At 34.8% G+C, this 15,189-nt stretch overlaps 2 protein-coding genes across 8 annotated transcripts in view; one reads left to right on the forward strand and one right to left on the reverse strand.

Annotated features, from left to right (window-relative positions):
* The window catches only part of LIN54 (lin-54 DREAM MuvB core complex component), a 96,750-nt gene extending 89,420 nt beyond the window's left edge, over nt 1–7,330 (forward strand). For 3 of the 7 annotated variants that reach the window (XM_004383092.2, XM_023737576.1, XM_023737577.1), the window contains exons 12-13: nt 753–955; nt 3,082–7,330. In XM_004383092.2, the coding sequence (XP_004383149.1) occupies nt 753–955; nt 3,082–3,283 (405 nt within the window). In that variant the 3' untranslated portion in view covers nt 3,284–7,330. The remainder of the gene's footprint in view (nt 1–752; nt 956–3,081) is intronic. The other 4 variants (XM_023737573.1, XM_023737572.1, XM_023737574.1 and 1 more) reach the window with 2 other exon arrangements.
* A 3,266-nt stretch (nt 7,331–10,596) lies between these two features.
* THAP9 (THAP domain containing 9) overlaps nt 10,597–15,189 on the reverse strand; it is a 19,245-nt gene continuing 14,652 nt past the window's right edge. The window contains exon 5 of the mRNA XM_004383093.3: nt 10,597–12,681. Coding sequence (XP_004383150.1) covers nt 10,704–12,681 — 1,978 coding nt within the window. The 3' untranslated portion in view covers nt 10,597–10,703. The remainder of the gene's footprint in view (nt 12,682–15,189) is intronic.

The following is a 15,189-nucleotide window of genomic DNA, read 5'->3' on the forward strand; positions in this document are numbered from 1 at the left end:
ATAACAGGAATTAATACCTGGCCATTAAATAGAATTAATTCTGGCTATGCCAGACAGCTGGGAGGGATTTCAAGAGATGTTGTAGTGTGAGAAAAGCAAGATGTAGAAAAGTGGATATATGATGATCTCATTTTTGTAAAACTAAAAAAAAGGGAATTCTGTATTTGTGGGTTAGTGTGTATATATATATATAGGTCTTTTTTTTTCATAAATATACATATATTTTACATGAAAAGACACACTGGTTTAATATGGATTACTGAAGGGGGTGGAGAATCGAGGAGAGGGTGTACAGAAAGGGAGTTACCGATAATAAAAATAGCATTTTTGAAATCCTTTAATGTGAAACTGTGTGTTTACTTAAATGGAGGTCACCAACATGCTAATGGTGGTTTGAGTGAGGTGTCTGGATTCTCCATGACCCTTGTTTTTTAATATTTTAATGTATCATTCATATTCTTTGTAAAGAACATTGTTACTCATATCAGGAGGAAAATTTATATTCATAATGGGAGGAAAGTTGACATGGAATGGCCTGAACACAGACATTGGACAGCTACTCTCAGACTTAAGAATATCTGACCTAACTACATGAGCAGTTAGCCCATACAGTGTTTGTCGGCAAGAAGTCTTTCCATCTAATCTTATGTCAGTTGACTAGTTCTATTATCTGTTGATTTGATGGTGGAATCTACTTAGAGTAATATGTTTCTGGTTTTGATTTGGAAACCTTTCTTTTGTAAATCTTTTAGGCAAAGATAATGTGTTCCTCAATATGCAAGTGTATTGGCTGTAAGAATTTTGAAGAAAGCCCAGAAAGAAAGACTTTGATGCACTTAGCAGATGCAGCAGAAGTAAGGGTACAGCAACAAACAGCAGCGAAGACTAAGTTATCCTCTCAAATTTCAGACTTGCTTACTAGGCCTACCCCAGCTTTGAATAGTGGAGGAGGAAAGTAAGTCAATATGTTTATCTTTTTTATAGTGTGGCTTGTTTATTTATTTTTGGTAATGTTTCTTTTTTTGGGGGGGGTGCAAAATAGAATTCATACTTTTGGTTTATGCAAACTTCAATTTTGCATTTTCTTTCCATCTTTAGTTACTTGTTGTAAAGGAACCTAAAGGTAACAGAAAAACCATTGTCAGATATATTACACAATTCTAAAATGCAGTTAATACTGTAGTTCACATTTGAGGCTTAATTTAATTGAATCCCTCCTTACTAAGATGAGGTAATTATGTAATTTGACAAACCCTCAAGAAAACTGAATTTTTTATACCTCTTACTGGTAGTATCATTATTCATATTTTAGATTTTGCCCTTTCTTCCCTTTTTTGTGTTCTGGTAGCACTTTTTATGTCCCTGTCACACATTGTATTATTGTAATCCCTTATTGCTACACCTTTTACTAGACTTCTGAACTCTGGATTAGGAAGAGCTTGAGCTTTAAAGTCAGGCAGACTTAAAATGCTATCTGTGCTACTTAGTTGCTTGCGAATTAGACAAGTGCTTCATCTCCCTGAGCCTGTTTTCTTATTCTTAAAATAGCCCTTAGCAGGTGGCTGTGAGAAATAAAGCATCTCTATCCCCAGTGTTTGGCAGGGCCTGATGCTACATAGTTTGCTGACTTGAACTTTTAATAGAAAGTTTGTTAGAGGTTAATTTGAAGAATTATCAAATGGGATGAGCTTTGCAAATGATGTATTATTTAAAATACTTAAGTTGAAGTTAAGTCCCAATGCTTATGAAAGTAAAGGCATTATTTGTACAAAATTTTTCCGATATTCTAAAGCACTGTTAAAACTGGATTATAATCAGCAAATCATCCTTGAATGAGTTAAAGGCAAATGGGCAGCACCTTAATGAGGGTTATGACAAAGGATTCTTTCTGGTCATCTGCTTTTAATAGTCTGTTAGATTGTTTAATCTATGTGTGAAGATAAAAAAGATGACTACACTACGATGTTTCCATTAATTTTTCAACTTGGAGAATGTTTATGCTATTATAAAGTGAAAAAGAACACAAAATTACACACTATAATCAAAACTCTCTATATATAAACACTATATAAAAAATAGCAAGCTATTTCCTTGAGTGACAAAAACCTTGAGTTTTTTTTTCTTCTACTTTTTATAGTTTCCAAATATTTTGAGCATGTTCATTATACAATATTATTACTTATCCAACATTATCATAATAGCAACATTATATTATTATTATTATAGTAGTATTTTCTAATTTAAAGCCCTTCTTTGACAGCCTGAAACTTCAGTTACCCTCTTTCGTCAAAGTGGGTCTTAATTTCAGACTTTATTCTGCTTTGCAGCTAATTTATCTCAGTGACTGCTTACCTACAGGTTGTAGAGTTAGTAGTTAAATTAAGTTGCCTGATTTAATCTGTTGAAGACTTTAAGGCTTGAATTAGCTACACTATAGCAAGCCTCAGGACAGACTGCTCTGATTTAATACTCAATAGTTCTGGTCTTCATACACGAAACTCTGTATGCATCCCCGAACAGTGGTTTCCCTTTTTTGTGATGGAACAATGCAATTTTTTTTTCTTTTACATTTTTGTATGTTTTTTACAAACAATATAATATGGTATGTGCTTTATTTTCAATGTTGCCTAAGAAATAATGCTTTAGGTTCCCGATATCATTCATTCAACACATATTTATGGGTATCACTATGTGTCAGACACTGTTCTAGGCACAGGAGAAACAGCGAATGAAACAAAGACTGCACTCATGGAGCTTACATTCATGAATTGGGAGGACTGTAGTTATAGAAACTTTAGTCTCCACGTAGAATTACATCTTTTAGTTAACTAGATAGCCTCGACTAGGTAATAACTCATGTTCTATGTAAAATGCTATATTTCCGGATGAATGTATTTTAAAATATGTTCAATAATAAAACCAAATGTAACTTTTTAGAGCTTTTCAGGACATGCTTGGGCTCATTGTCAAATTGCGATGCTCAGTATACTGGTGATCATGAAAGTTTCCAGGTGAATGTCATGTCCACTCTTGTTGTTACTCAGCCATCATCATCTCTCTCTCTCTCAAAAATCATTTCAGATTGCCATTTACATTTGTAACTAAGGAAGTAGCTGAAGCCACGTGTAATTGCCTTCTTGCCCAGGCAGAACAAGCAGACAAGAAGGGAAAGTCAAAGGCAGCGGCTGAACGGATGATACTTGAGGAATTTGGACGATGTTTGATGAGCGTCATCAACTCTGCAGGAAAAGCAAAAAGTGACCCTTGTGCCATGAATTGCTGACTGTTGCACAAAAGACTGATAAATGGAACTGTACAGAAAATTTAAGGTGCAGGGACACTTGATTTTCTGGAAGATTAACAATTACTGTGTTGTTAATTCAGTCCTTGTTTTAAGAGACCTCAAATTATAATATTGAAAGAGAAGTAATTTTAAATGAGGAAGTAGTACGTTTTAAATCTTAGTTAAATCTGCTTATGCCCCTTCTAAATTGAATTTTTCCTTATTGTATTACAGAAATTTTTAATTTGCTTGGGTTTCGTGAGAATTAGATGTTCTATCATTCTGATTCTATTGACAAAAAAAATTTATAAATTATTATGATACAATTTATAATGTATGGAGTTGTATGACTTTGTTCCAGTAGAAGCAGCCAAAGAACACTGGTACTACCCAGTTCTTTGGTACAAAACCTAGAATATAAGCAAATAGAATGTCTGTGAACATATTCAGTTGACATTTTGTGTTTAGAAAAGCACTAACTTTTTAAGCAAAATTAGCTTTTTAAGGAGAATTCTGGAATAATGTCCCACTTTGGGAATATCAGAGGGGAAGTAACCCATAGGCATGCTTTTAAAATAAAGTATTTTGTTTTTAAAAAAACATATAAAGTGTTAAGAGACAGTAAACTAAATCTCAGAGGATGGGCAATGTTTCTGTAATAAGAAGTGACTAACGAGTGCTCTGGGTTGTCTCCATTTTCTTGCAAAAAGGTGGTATGTATTTGAAATGATCATAAATTGTCAGTAATTACTGGTTACTATTAAAATGGAAAGGTGCATCTGAACAGAAGTAAACGTATTGTTATATAGTGATAATATAGAATCTCACATAATTATCAGGTATAAAATTTGGCTTGGATGGAGAAATAAAGAATATTGAAGTTGTAAGAGATGATGAATTTAGGGAAGGATTTTTCATCTTAAGAAAAGTTCCCTTTATAGACTTCTGAACTAAGAGGTTTCAAAACCAGTATGTGACTCTTACATGATTTACTGAAGTGGGCCTCCTAACGAAGCTTTCAAAATTATAGTGGGATTTCTTTTTATAAGGAGAGTTTAATATGGCATTATTTTTAACCAGTGCTTTGGTAAGCTGAAGTATGAGTGTTTTCATATAATTACTAAAACAGCCTAAATCACTTTTGCTAATTCAAAATTCAAAAGCTTTATGAATTTAAGAGCCTGCTGTAGCAGGACTCTTGATTTTATGGCAAGAAAAAACCATGTTGGAATTCAGGCATTTTGTTAGGTACCTTAATCCTTAGTAATTACTAGTATATAATTATTACATTTCCTAAAAGGAATCTATAATTGTATGTATTAAGTGTGTATACATGTTCATATGAACACACAGATGTAGACAATAGAAATTAAGTAATTCAGAAGAGTATTCCGTTATTCATTATCTTCCTTTTGAAATTTGGATTTCAAAATTATAGTGCAGTAACTTTAAATGTAGATAGTGCAGATATTCTTAGCACCTCAATCTAGTATGTTTAATTAAAATTTGTATAAATGTAAATTAGTGTAAGAGGATAAAATAATATCTAATCAAGTTATTTTTCAAAAGATTGCAATACCTTTTTGGTCTAAACCTAAACTTCTTTGTTCATTTTGTACATATTCTGTGTTAATTCTAATTGCACCTTTGTGATGTGTATTTATATACAGTGTGCAGAAAATGTTTGTGAAATTTGGATTACAATTGTAGATTATGTATGATGGCATTGCTTGACAATGTTTTGCCTGTAAAAATTTGAAGGTGCAATCAAATGCTACTAGTTTTTCTGATTTTCAAGAAGCTATCTAAAATATTAAGCCTTTTCCCTTCCTGTGTAGTACTTACTAAACAACTTCTTTTTGTATTTAGGCATTTGCATCAAATTGCTGAACAAGATTAATAGCCACCTTCAACAATTTTAAAAGACTATTTGGGGAGGGTTGGGTATATAATTTTTTAGCTCTATTTACATCCCAAAGTAGAAAGATTAAATTTATATTTACTAGAGCTATTCAAAGAATACACTTTTCTATATTGTAATAACAGGACAGCAAAGTAAATCATAAGGAAAATAAACATTTATACTATTCTGTAAAAAAAAAAAGGTTTTGCATTTTTTCTTTAGTTTAATACACCACATTTAACGTGCAAGAAACCTTTTCAAAGATCTAATTTTAAGTAAATTTGACATTATTTTAGAAAGCACACAACTAAGATCTGTCATTTTGCTCAGTCTCATTAACAGATTGCTTCAAAAGGAGAATATATGTCTTCTGTTCTTTTTTCCTCTTGTTTCTTTTAAGGGCAGAAGCTCAATCTCCTGCTCTTTTAATGTGTGATGTTCTGATGATGAGCACCTTAGTTCCCTTTTCTCTCAAGAACTGAAAGCAACCTGTAAGTCTTATCTCTGGACTATCTGGGAAATAGAACCTTAATGTTACAGGTAATAAAACAAGCAGAGTAGTGACTTTGGGGATTGTGATGACTTGGAGGGTAGTGGTGGCAAGTATTGCTTTAGCTTCCCCATTTCTTTATATGGACAACTGACATTTTCTCAGTCTTATGTAAAATGTGAATAAAAAAACTTTTAGAAAAGTTTTCTATTTTTATTGTTCTTAACACAAAAACTAAGAAATTGAATATTTATTTTGCACATGAAGCTTCAAACCAGGACCTCCAGCCTTACCTTTGATCATATTGCATTCTTTAAGCATTCTATATAGAAATTCTGGAGCAGCCATCCAAAGCAGAAGGAAGCCCATCAGCTAACAAGTCTTTCTTATTGAAGTTTTCTATAATGCAGATTACTTAAGGCTTTTTTTCTTGTTAGCACTTCTTGAATACATGTTTTACCATTATGTGTCTACTGCCCTTTGTCTCTGACTCAATTAGAGACCAAATATGAGCTCTTTATGATCCAAGTGATTTTATAAAATAAATGTTATAAAGTCTTGATATAATTCACTGGAGCAACAGGCAATAGAAGAAAAACCATATGATCTCAAAAGATGCAGAAAACAATGTCAAATATACTAAAAACCCTGAATTGTATATACTTTAAAAGGATGAATATTATGGTCTGCAAATTATATTAATTTTTAATGCAAAAAAAGTCCCTGATAAAATACGACACCCATTTATGACTTAAAAAAAAATTTAAAAACTCTCAGCAAACTTAAGAACACAAGGGATCCTCAACCTGATAAACAGTATCTACAAAAAAGCCTACAGCTTTTTTGGTAAAAGAATGCTTTCCCCTTAAGATTGGGAACAAGGCAAGGAAATCCCTTACCACCTGCTACTCAAGAATATATTGGAGGTCCAAAACAGTTCATTAAGGCAACAGGGAGGCCCATAGACTGGAAATTAATAAATAAAACTATCTCTATTTGCAGATGATGTGCTTGCCTATGTAGAAAAACCAAAGAATCTGAAAACAGCTATTAGAACTAATCAAGTGAGTTTAGTAAGGTTAGTACACAAAAATCAATTGTCTTTTCCCATATTAGCAAAGAACATTTAGAAACTGAAAATTTTAAATTACCATTTACAATAGCACCAAAAAACATAAAATCTAACAAAAATATGTACAAGGTCTGTATGTTAAAAAGTACAAAACACTGATGGAAAAAAAAAATTCAAAGACAACCTAAAAGAATTGAGAGGTATATTATGTCCATGGATTGGAAAATTCAATATTAAGATGTCAACTTTTCCCAAATTGATCTATAGATTAAACACAATCTCAATGAAATCTCAGCAAACTAATTTAAAACTTTATATGGAAAGGTAAAACAACTAGGATAGCCAAATTTTTTTTAGAGAACTAAGTTGGAGGACGCCCACCTGATTTCAAGACCTGAAAATACCAAGTGTTGAGGTGGAACTTTCATACCTTGCTGGTTGGAATGCAAAATGGCAGTCACTTACACTTCACATATGACTCCATTATCTGGGTATACCATATTTTATTTATTCATCAGTTGATGGACATTTGGGTTGTTTTCCACTTTTTGGCTATTATGAATAATGCTGCAACTCTGTTTAATATTTTGAGGAACTGCCAAGCTGTTTTCCAAAGTATCTGCACCATTTTACATTGCTACTAGCAGTATATGAGGGTTCCAGTTTCTCCACATTCTTGACATTTGCTTGCTTTTTTTTAAAATTATAGCTATCCTAGTAAGTGTGAAGTGGTATCTCATTGTTATTTTGATTTGCATTTCCTTGATGGCTTGGAGCCCTGGTGGCGCAGTGGTTAAGAGCTCAGCTGCTTATCAAAAGGTCAGCAGTTTGAATCCACCAGCCACTCCTTGGAAACCCTGTGGAGCAGTTCTACTCTGTCCTATAGTATATGTATATGTATATGTATAGTATAGTATATAGTATGATGATGGCTAATGATGTTGAACATAAACGTGTTTACTGGCCATTTGTAATCTTGGGAGAAATGTCTATTCAGATCCTTTGCCCATTTTTTAATTGTGTTGTCTTTTTATTATTGAATAGGAATTTTTTTTTTCTCTTTTTATTGTGCTTTAGATGAAGGTTTACAGAGCAAATTAGTTTCTCATTTAAACAATACACATTGTTTTGTGACACTGGTTGCCAACCACACAACATGTCAACACTCTCCCTTCTTGACCTTGGATTCCCCATTACCAGCTTTCCTGTCCCCTTCTGCCTTCTTGTCCTTGCCCCTGGGCTGGTGTGGCCATTTAGTCTTGTTTTATGGGCCTGTCTAATCTTTGAAAGGTGAACCTCAGGAGTGACTTCAGTACTGAGTTAAAAAGGTGTCCAGGGGCCATACTCTCAGGGTTTCTCCAGTCTCTGTCAGACCAGTAAGGCTGGTCTTTTTTTGGTTAGAATTTTGTTCTACGTTTTTCTCTAGCTCTGTCCGGGACCCTCTATTATGATCCCTGTCAGAGCAGTTGCTGGTGGTAGCCTGGCACCATCTAGTTGTGCTAGACTCAGTCTGGTGGAGGCTGTGGTAGTTGTGGTCCATTAGTCCTCTGGACTCATCTTTCCCTTATTTCTTTGGTTTTCTTCATTCTCCCTTGCTCCAGGTGGGGTGGGACCAGTGGAGTATCTTAGATGGCCGCTCACAAGCTTTTAATACCCTAGACACTACTCACCAAAGCAGCATGTAGTACGTTTTCTGTATAAACTATGCCAATTGAGCTAGATGTTCCCTGAGACCATGGTACCCAGCCCTCAGCCCAGTAATTTGGTCCCTCAGGGAGTTATAGGAATTCTTTATCTGTTCTAGATACAAGTCCCTTGTCAGATACATGATTTGTAAGATTTTCTCCCTTTCTGTGGGTGGGTTGGCTTTTTACTTTCTTGATAGTGTCCTTTGAAGCGCAACAGTTTTAATTTTGAGGAAGTCCAGTTTATCTGTTTTCTTTTGTTGCTTTTGTTGTCATATCTAAGAAACTATTATGTAATTTAAGTCACGAAGATTTACTGTTCTAAGAGTTTTATAGTTTTAGTGTTTACACTTAGGTCTTTGATCTATTTTGAGTTAATTATATGTGGTGTGTGGTAGGGGTCCAACTTCATTCTTTTGCATATGGCTAACCAGTTGTCCTAGCACCATTTGTTGAAAAGTAGGATGAATCCATGTTTGGAGAGAATGTTTTCTCTGAAGATGAGAAAAGAACAAAGATGCAAAGTAGAAAGTATAGGCAAATTGCCCTAATCAAATATGAATAATTTATAGAAAAATTCTTTCATTATAAAGCATATCATATCAAGTAAATATGATATCAAACTTGGTACCCTTTCACAAGGGTAAGAATAATTAACTGTGCTAAAGGCAGTGAAAGAAATAGTCAACATTTGTATGCCCCATTTTATCCAGCACTTAAATAATGCAAACACTAATTTCTCAAAATACAGACTATTGGTACATTAGTCTAATATAACAACAAAGAACATTCGACACCACAGATACGTACCTAGTTTTAAGTAAATATTAGGTACAAAGCTTGGATTTCTATAAATAAATTAAGGGCAATTTTTACAAACAGGCTTCCTTTAAATAAGACATCCTGGTAAATCTAAGGTCATTTTTTGCAAACAAAAACCACAACATTCAGACATCTCAGGAATAGCTCTTATATAAAATGCACTACACTAGGGGCTACATTTCAAAGCTTAAGCCTTGATCTGAGGTAGAATAAAGAGAAGTATACCAAAATACACTTTTTAAGGGGAATTCCAATGATAAATCTCAATTTTTACCTAATCTCTCACAATTTTAAGATTTCATATTAGGATTAAGTGTACTTTGTGAAGTCACTCAGTGACAGAGTAGATGTTTCACATACACAGGGTAAATAATGTGCTTTTTTTTAATCCATTAAAGTACTCTTATTTGTGAAAGTACATGTACCTATATATTTTTCTATTTATCTTTTCAAATCTTGGTGAGAGAATGGAGAAAACTGTTTCCATCTCTTATTATTTAAGCTTCTCCTAAATTTATGAAAAACCCATTATATAATTAACAATTTTTATATCCATTGCCTTGACTTTCTCCAACTGATCACATGCTAAGAAATTCCATTATTCATTCAATACTGAAAATGTTATTTTAGCCTCCCTGCAAACACAAGTAGACTTCAGTAGGAGCAGAAGTTGAAATAAAGCTCCCCATTCTCTATTGGGTTTTCCCAACAGGAGTGAAGTGAATATCTACCCTATTATTCAAAAATAATATTTCAAAGTTCGAGGACAATGGACTGAAAATCATGTCATCTTTGTCCTTCCCAGAATGCTTTCCCCAGCTTGCCTGCAGCACAAGGAGCCATCTCATGGCTCATGTGCTTACCTTCTGCCTGACAAAGTTTGATTGCTTCTCTATTTTAGGGTACCCGGTAAGGAGATTTTTGTGGTATTTTATAATTTGCTTTAGCTTAATTTTAAAACCAGAACTTAATTTTTTATATTTAAGTAAAAAATATATTCAAGGTTTTATAGGTATCTATCAAAATTCTTAACAGCCATGAATCAAAGCTCTTTTAGTGAGTATATTTATAAAAGGAGTAGATGTCTTGGTCACTCTTAGTTATTGTTATTCTCCCTTGTTTATAAAGTAGACTGAATAAGTTAAAAGTAGATCCAGTCATACTAGTCAGTCTTAGACTGGTGAATTCAAAAATAGCACCTGGTGGATAGTCTGTTCCTACTGACTGACTGCTTTCTTCATTTTGGGTAACTCTGAAATGCTCCAAGCCATACCAAAGTACAAGCAGATTTTATGATATGCATAATTAGAAATTCTAATGAGTCAGAATTGCAAACTTGCCCACTGTGCATAATGGTCAGTTTATAAAATCATGGTAAGGTGAACTTTGAAAATAAAACCATGTTGACCAATTACTCTTAATAAATTTTTTTAATATTTTTAGGATTTTCATTTGAATGGATAACCATTGTTACTTAGCAAATGGCTGAATTTATTGGTTTTGGTAAAACTTGAGCATTTGTAATCTTGCAAAGATGACAAGTGATTCTCTGATAAAGTTTTCATTTCAATTCTTTCTGAACGGTGTTTTAAAGGATACTGAGGTACGTCTTTAGCTCTTAGACTTAAGAAGCAAATTATTATATCCTTTAGCAACTTTACAAAGTGGTTGATGGCACACACTTCTCCGTCAAAGAGATGCTCATCTAAATCTACAAAAAGATAAATATGCCCAGAAAGCTCACATAATATTTTCTGCTGAAGGTACAAGTCCCTCATTTTTGGAACTAGTTCATAAATTGCCATTCTTGAATGGGTTCTTGCAACTCGTTCACAAATATCTATGACCCGACATAGACTTTCTGAAGGGAAATGCAAACCATTCTTCTTCTTAACACATAACAGTGATCCAATTTTAAACTCTTTGACATCCGATGCGTACAATGCCGTGATACAGTCCTCACAGGTTAAAAGAGCTGATAACTTATCAGCAATATAGCCAGCACAATAGGTGAGATTTCGCCTGTGATCTGACAGGTCTAGTAATGACTCACTCAGTGAACAACTCAACCAGTCTTGGCAAATATCCTCCTTGTGAAAAAGGGCCTTGATAATGCTGCCACCATACTGATGCTGAACTGTCCAAAGGGCCAAGTCTGTCCTTCGAGCAACTGAAATGTCGAGGATGCTTACTTCACTTAGGAAAACTTCATCTTGAAATCTGTATCTGGTCTCCAAATGATGGTAAGCTTTTTGGAATGTCATGCAGGTAGGGCTCGAACTGGTTACTAATACCTGCTTAAGCACCCTTAGAAATAATTCCAGATGATCCTGACTGAATTTGTAAGTCAGAAGGTATGGAAAAGGCATGACCTTTGTGAAAACATAATTTTGGTAGAGCCATTTTAAGCTCTCAGCATTAAGCAAAAATCCTAGGAATCCTAATTTTCGCTTACCTTTGATTATTTGATTATTGTTAGCATCAGATAAAGTAACAAAAATAGTCTTGGCCTCAGTTAACACGTGATTTATCTTACTGTAAGTTTCGGGCAATAAGGGTCCCTTAAGTCCCTTTCCGTAACGGTTTCTACTATTAAAGACATCGAACAGATTGTTAATTAAGCGTAAAAAATGGATGGTACCAGTACAGTTCTGAAAAGGAGGCAGGCCTATTGACAGCAAACATTCTAACGCGCTGGCTACACTCTCACTGAAGATTTGGGCGGCACAATTCATTTTTAGTACATGATTTTTTAAATTTGGAAGTGTACTTGGTATTCTTTCCATACTTGACAATTCCTGTTCCTCTAGTGCTACTAAATCCACAAGGTGCTGCCAACATGCTGTGCCCTTTACAAACTGGATGTTCTGAAAATACTGAAATGCATTTCTTATTAATCTAAGCAAGTGGCAAGAATCAAAAAAGTATGCAATCTGTTGACTAGAAGATGAAGGATGTTGAAATGTACACTTCATGTTGTCTCCATCGATATGTATCCCCAATGCTTTTGCCATTTGAACGCTGTGAGCTGTAGCATCAGATGTAACAGCCAGCACTGTGATGCCTATGTCACTCAGTTTGCCGATAGTCAGACGAAGCAGCTGAGCTTGCAAATACCCAGATGCCCTGTTTACAAAAAAATAACCAAGAGGTGTTCTCCAATGACCAAAAATACCCACTGCCATTAACAAAACAGTTTCTGAGGCGAGTGGTGTTTCGTCAGCATCAAGTTTGCCAAGACCAAAGTCCATAAATCCTTGCAAACGGTGACTGCTGGGGTCCCACTGAAGTTGTTGCTTGAGGGAGATACCCTTTATTGTCAGGGAACAATATTGATATACTTGATCTCCATTCTCTACTCTTTGTTGAAGAAAAGAAAAAACGTTGCTGTTGAAACCTGGACTGGGTTTACACTTGGATAACCAACTGGAAAATATAAAAAGTGAAAAATAAACTCAAATGAAGTAATAAAAAAACAAGAAAATATCAAGTGGTAGCCTCAACTCTCGATATAAAGCCACATATGTAGCCAAATTCTACAGACAATTTCAAGATACATGCATATGGTTACAATAAAACAGTAAGGTTAACAGAAACACTTAATAGTGTTTTAACAAAAAACCAAGTAGTGTTTTAAGAGTCTAACTTACCACAAAATAACTTTTAAAAATTTCTCATAATGCTTGAATGTAAGATGTAATCTCAAGAACTACATGTTTGGCTTCATTTACTAATTAAGAAAGTATACAAATCAATTACCTGGTTTGTTCTAATTGATGTGTATGTAATGTATAATCTTAGCTATAAATTCATTGAAATGAGAAGACTGTTGAATGAAGAGGAACCTCCGAGAACATCTAGTACATCTATTTCATTTTACAGATTAGGAAACTAAGAGACAGAGGTTAAGTGACTTGGCCCATATTGTGCTGCTAGTTATGAACAAATCTGAAACTCAGCTTTCCGGATGTCTTGTCCAGTACTTTTCTCATTACCACTGACAGCTTCAAAATTATGTCCCTAGGGGCAATTAAGGTGTCTGCATCTGTTTGCCCCTATACAAAGTACTGCACTACTATCTTAAGAGTTCTTTGATAGTATCACTGACCTTCCCAGACTGCTAATTATTCTTTCCTATTACTGCTATCACCAAGAGTAGGAATCCACTCGATGGCAACTGATATTATTGCTATATCTGTCTTTAGAATTCTCATTCCTAATTTATTCCTAATTCTCATTCACTTCTAACTAATTTGCTGTAGATCAAGAAACGAAAGAGCCAAGTTTAATAATTGTCTGAAATAAGACTAAATGGATTCTAAGGGAGAGACTGAGGTACTTATCTATAACTAAAGTATACTTTTGTAACTCAAATGCCTTTTTTTTAAGGGAAGGTGTTAATTTTATGATTTTTTGGCTATATTCTAGGCAGCCAAAGTTTCTTCCTGGACAGCAGACCTCTGTTCATTGAGATTTTAATGTGCTACCCTAAGTATTACTGGGCTTTCCAAATATTTTTGCTGCAACCTAGGATTTTCATAAACAACCTAGACCACAATAAAATGTTAAAAAAAGTTTAAGAAACAAAACTCATTGTATGCCATGCACTTTCATTATATATTTATATAATGCCTATTACATCTCAGTCTCTGCCTTTCTTCCTGTTTCAAATGGATGAACTATCCCTGCTCCGAATTAAGGCCAGACCTCCCTCTGCAAGGGCACTGGACGTTATCCTCTCTTGCTTAGTCAAGGACTTTACTCCTACAATTACCCTTTCTCTTGTGCATCACCATTTTCCTCTCTCTACTGGATTATTCCTCTGAGCATGCTTCTCAAAAAACATTCTCCCTCCCACAACTACCACAGCCTCCACCAGACTGAGTCTAGTACAACTAGATGGCGCCTGGTTACCACCACTGACTGCTCTGACAGGGATCACAGTAGAGGGTCCCAGACAAAGCTGGAGAAAAATGTAGAACAAACTTCTAATCCATAAGACCAGACTTACTGGCCTGACAGAAACTGGAAACACTCCGAGAGTATGGCCCTCGGACACCCTTTTAGCTCAGTAATGAAGTCACTCCTGAGGTTTACCCTTCAGCCAAAGATTAGACAGGTCCATAAAACAAAACGAGACTAATGGGGCACAACAGCCCAGGGGCAAGGACTAGAAGGCAGGAGGGGACAGGAAAACTGGTAATAGGGAACCCAAGGTTGAGAAGGGACAGTGTTGACATGTCATGGGGTTGTTAACCACTGTCATAAAACAATATGTATACTAACTGTTTAATGAGAAACTATTCGTTCTGTAAACCTTCATCTAAAGTACAAAAAAAAATGTCTCCCCCAACCCATATTGAAGAAAACTTCTACCTACAGACCTATTTTTGTGCTCCCCTTTGCAGCAAAACTCCTAGAAAAAGTCCATAATCATTGGCTGATTCTTCACCTTCCAGTCTCTCTTGACACTACTTCAACCAGGTTTACATCTGCACCCTTCTACTGCAGCTGCTTTTATTGAGGCCATCAATGACCTCCATCTTGTAAAATTCAATGATCAATTCTCTGTTCTCACCTGACTTGATCTTCCAGCAGCATTTGACATAGTGGACTATTCCCTCCTTGAAATACTTTCTACACTTGGCTTCCAGGCCATCACAATCTCCTGGTTTTCCTCCTGCCCCACTGGCTGCTCCTGCTCAATAAATATTTACTGAACAAATGCATATTGAATATAATGATTATAGTGATCTAATACTTAAGCATAGGTGTGCTAAAAAGATATAACTTTAATTTTTTCAATGGGAATATAATCAAATACTAATGTGTTTGAACATTTAGACTTTGTAGGATAAAATCTAAGTACCATTAATACATTAGTGTACCTGGAGCAAGGAGAATGAAGAACACCAAAGACACAAGGAAACTATT

Source organism: Trichechus manatus, unplaced genomic scaffold (assembly GCF_000243295.1).
Source record: "Trichechus manatus latirostris isolate Lorelei unplaced genomic scaffold, TriManLat1.0 scaffold00105, whole genome shotgun sequence".
Taxonomy (NCBI): domain Eukaryota; kingdom Metazoa; phylum Chordata; class Mammalia; order Sirenia; family Trichechidae; genus Trichechus; species Trichechus manatus.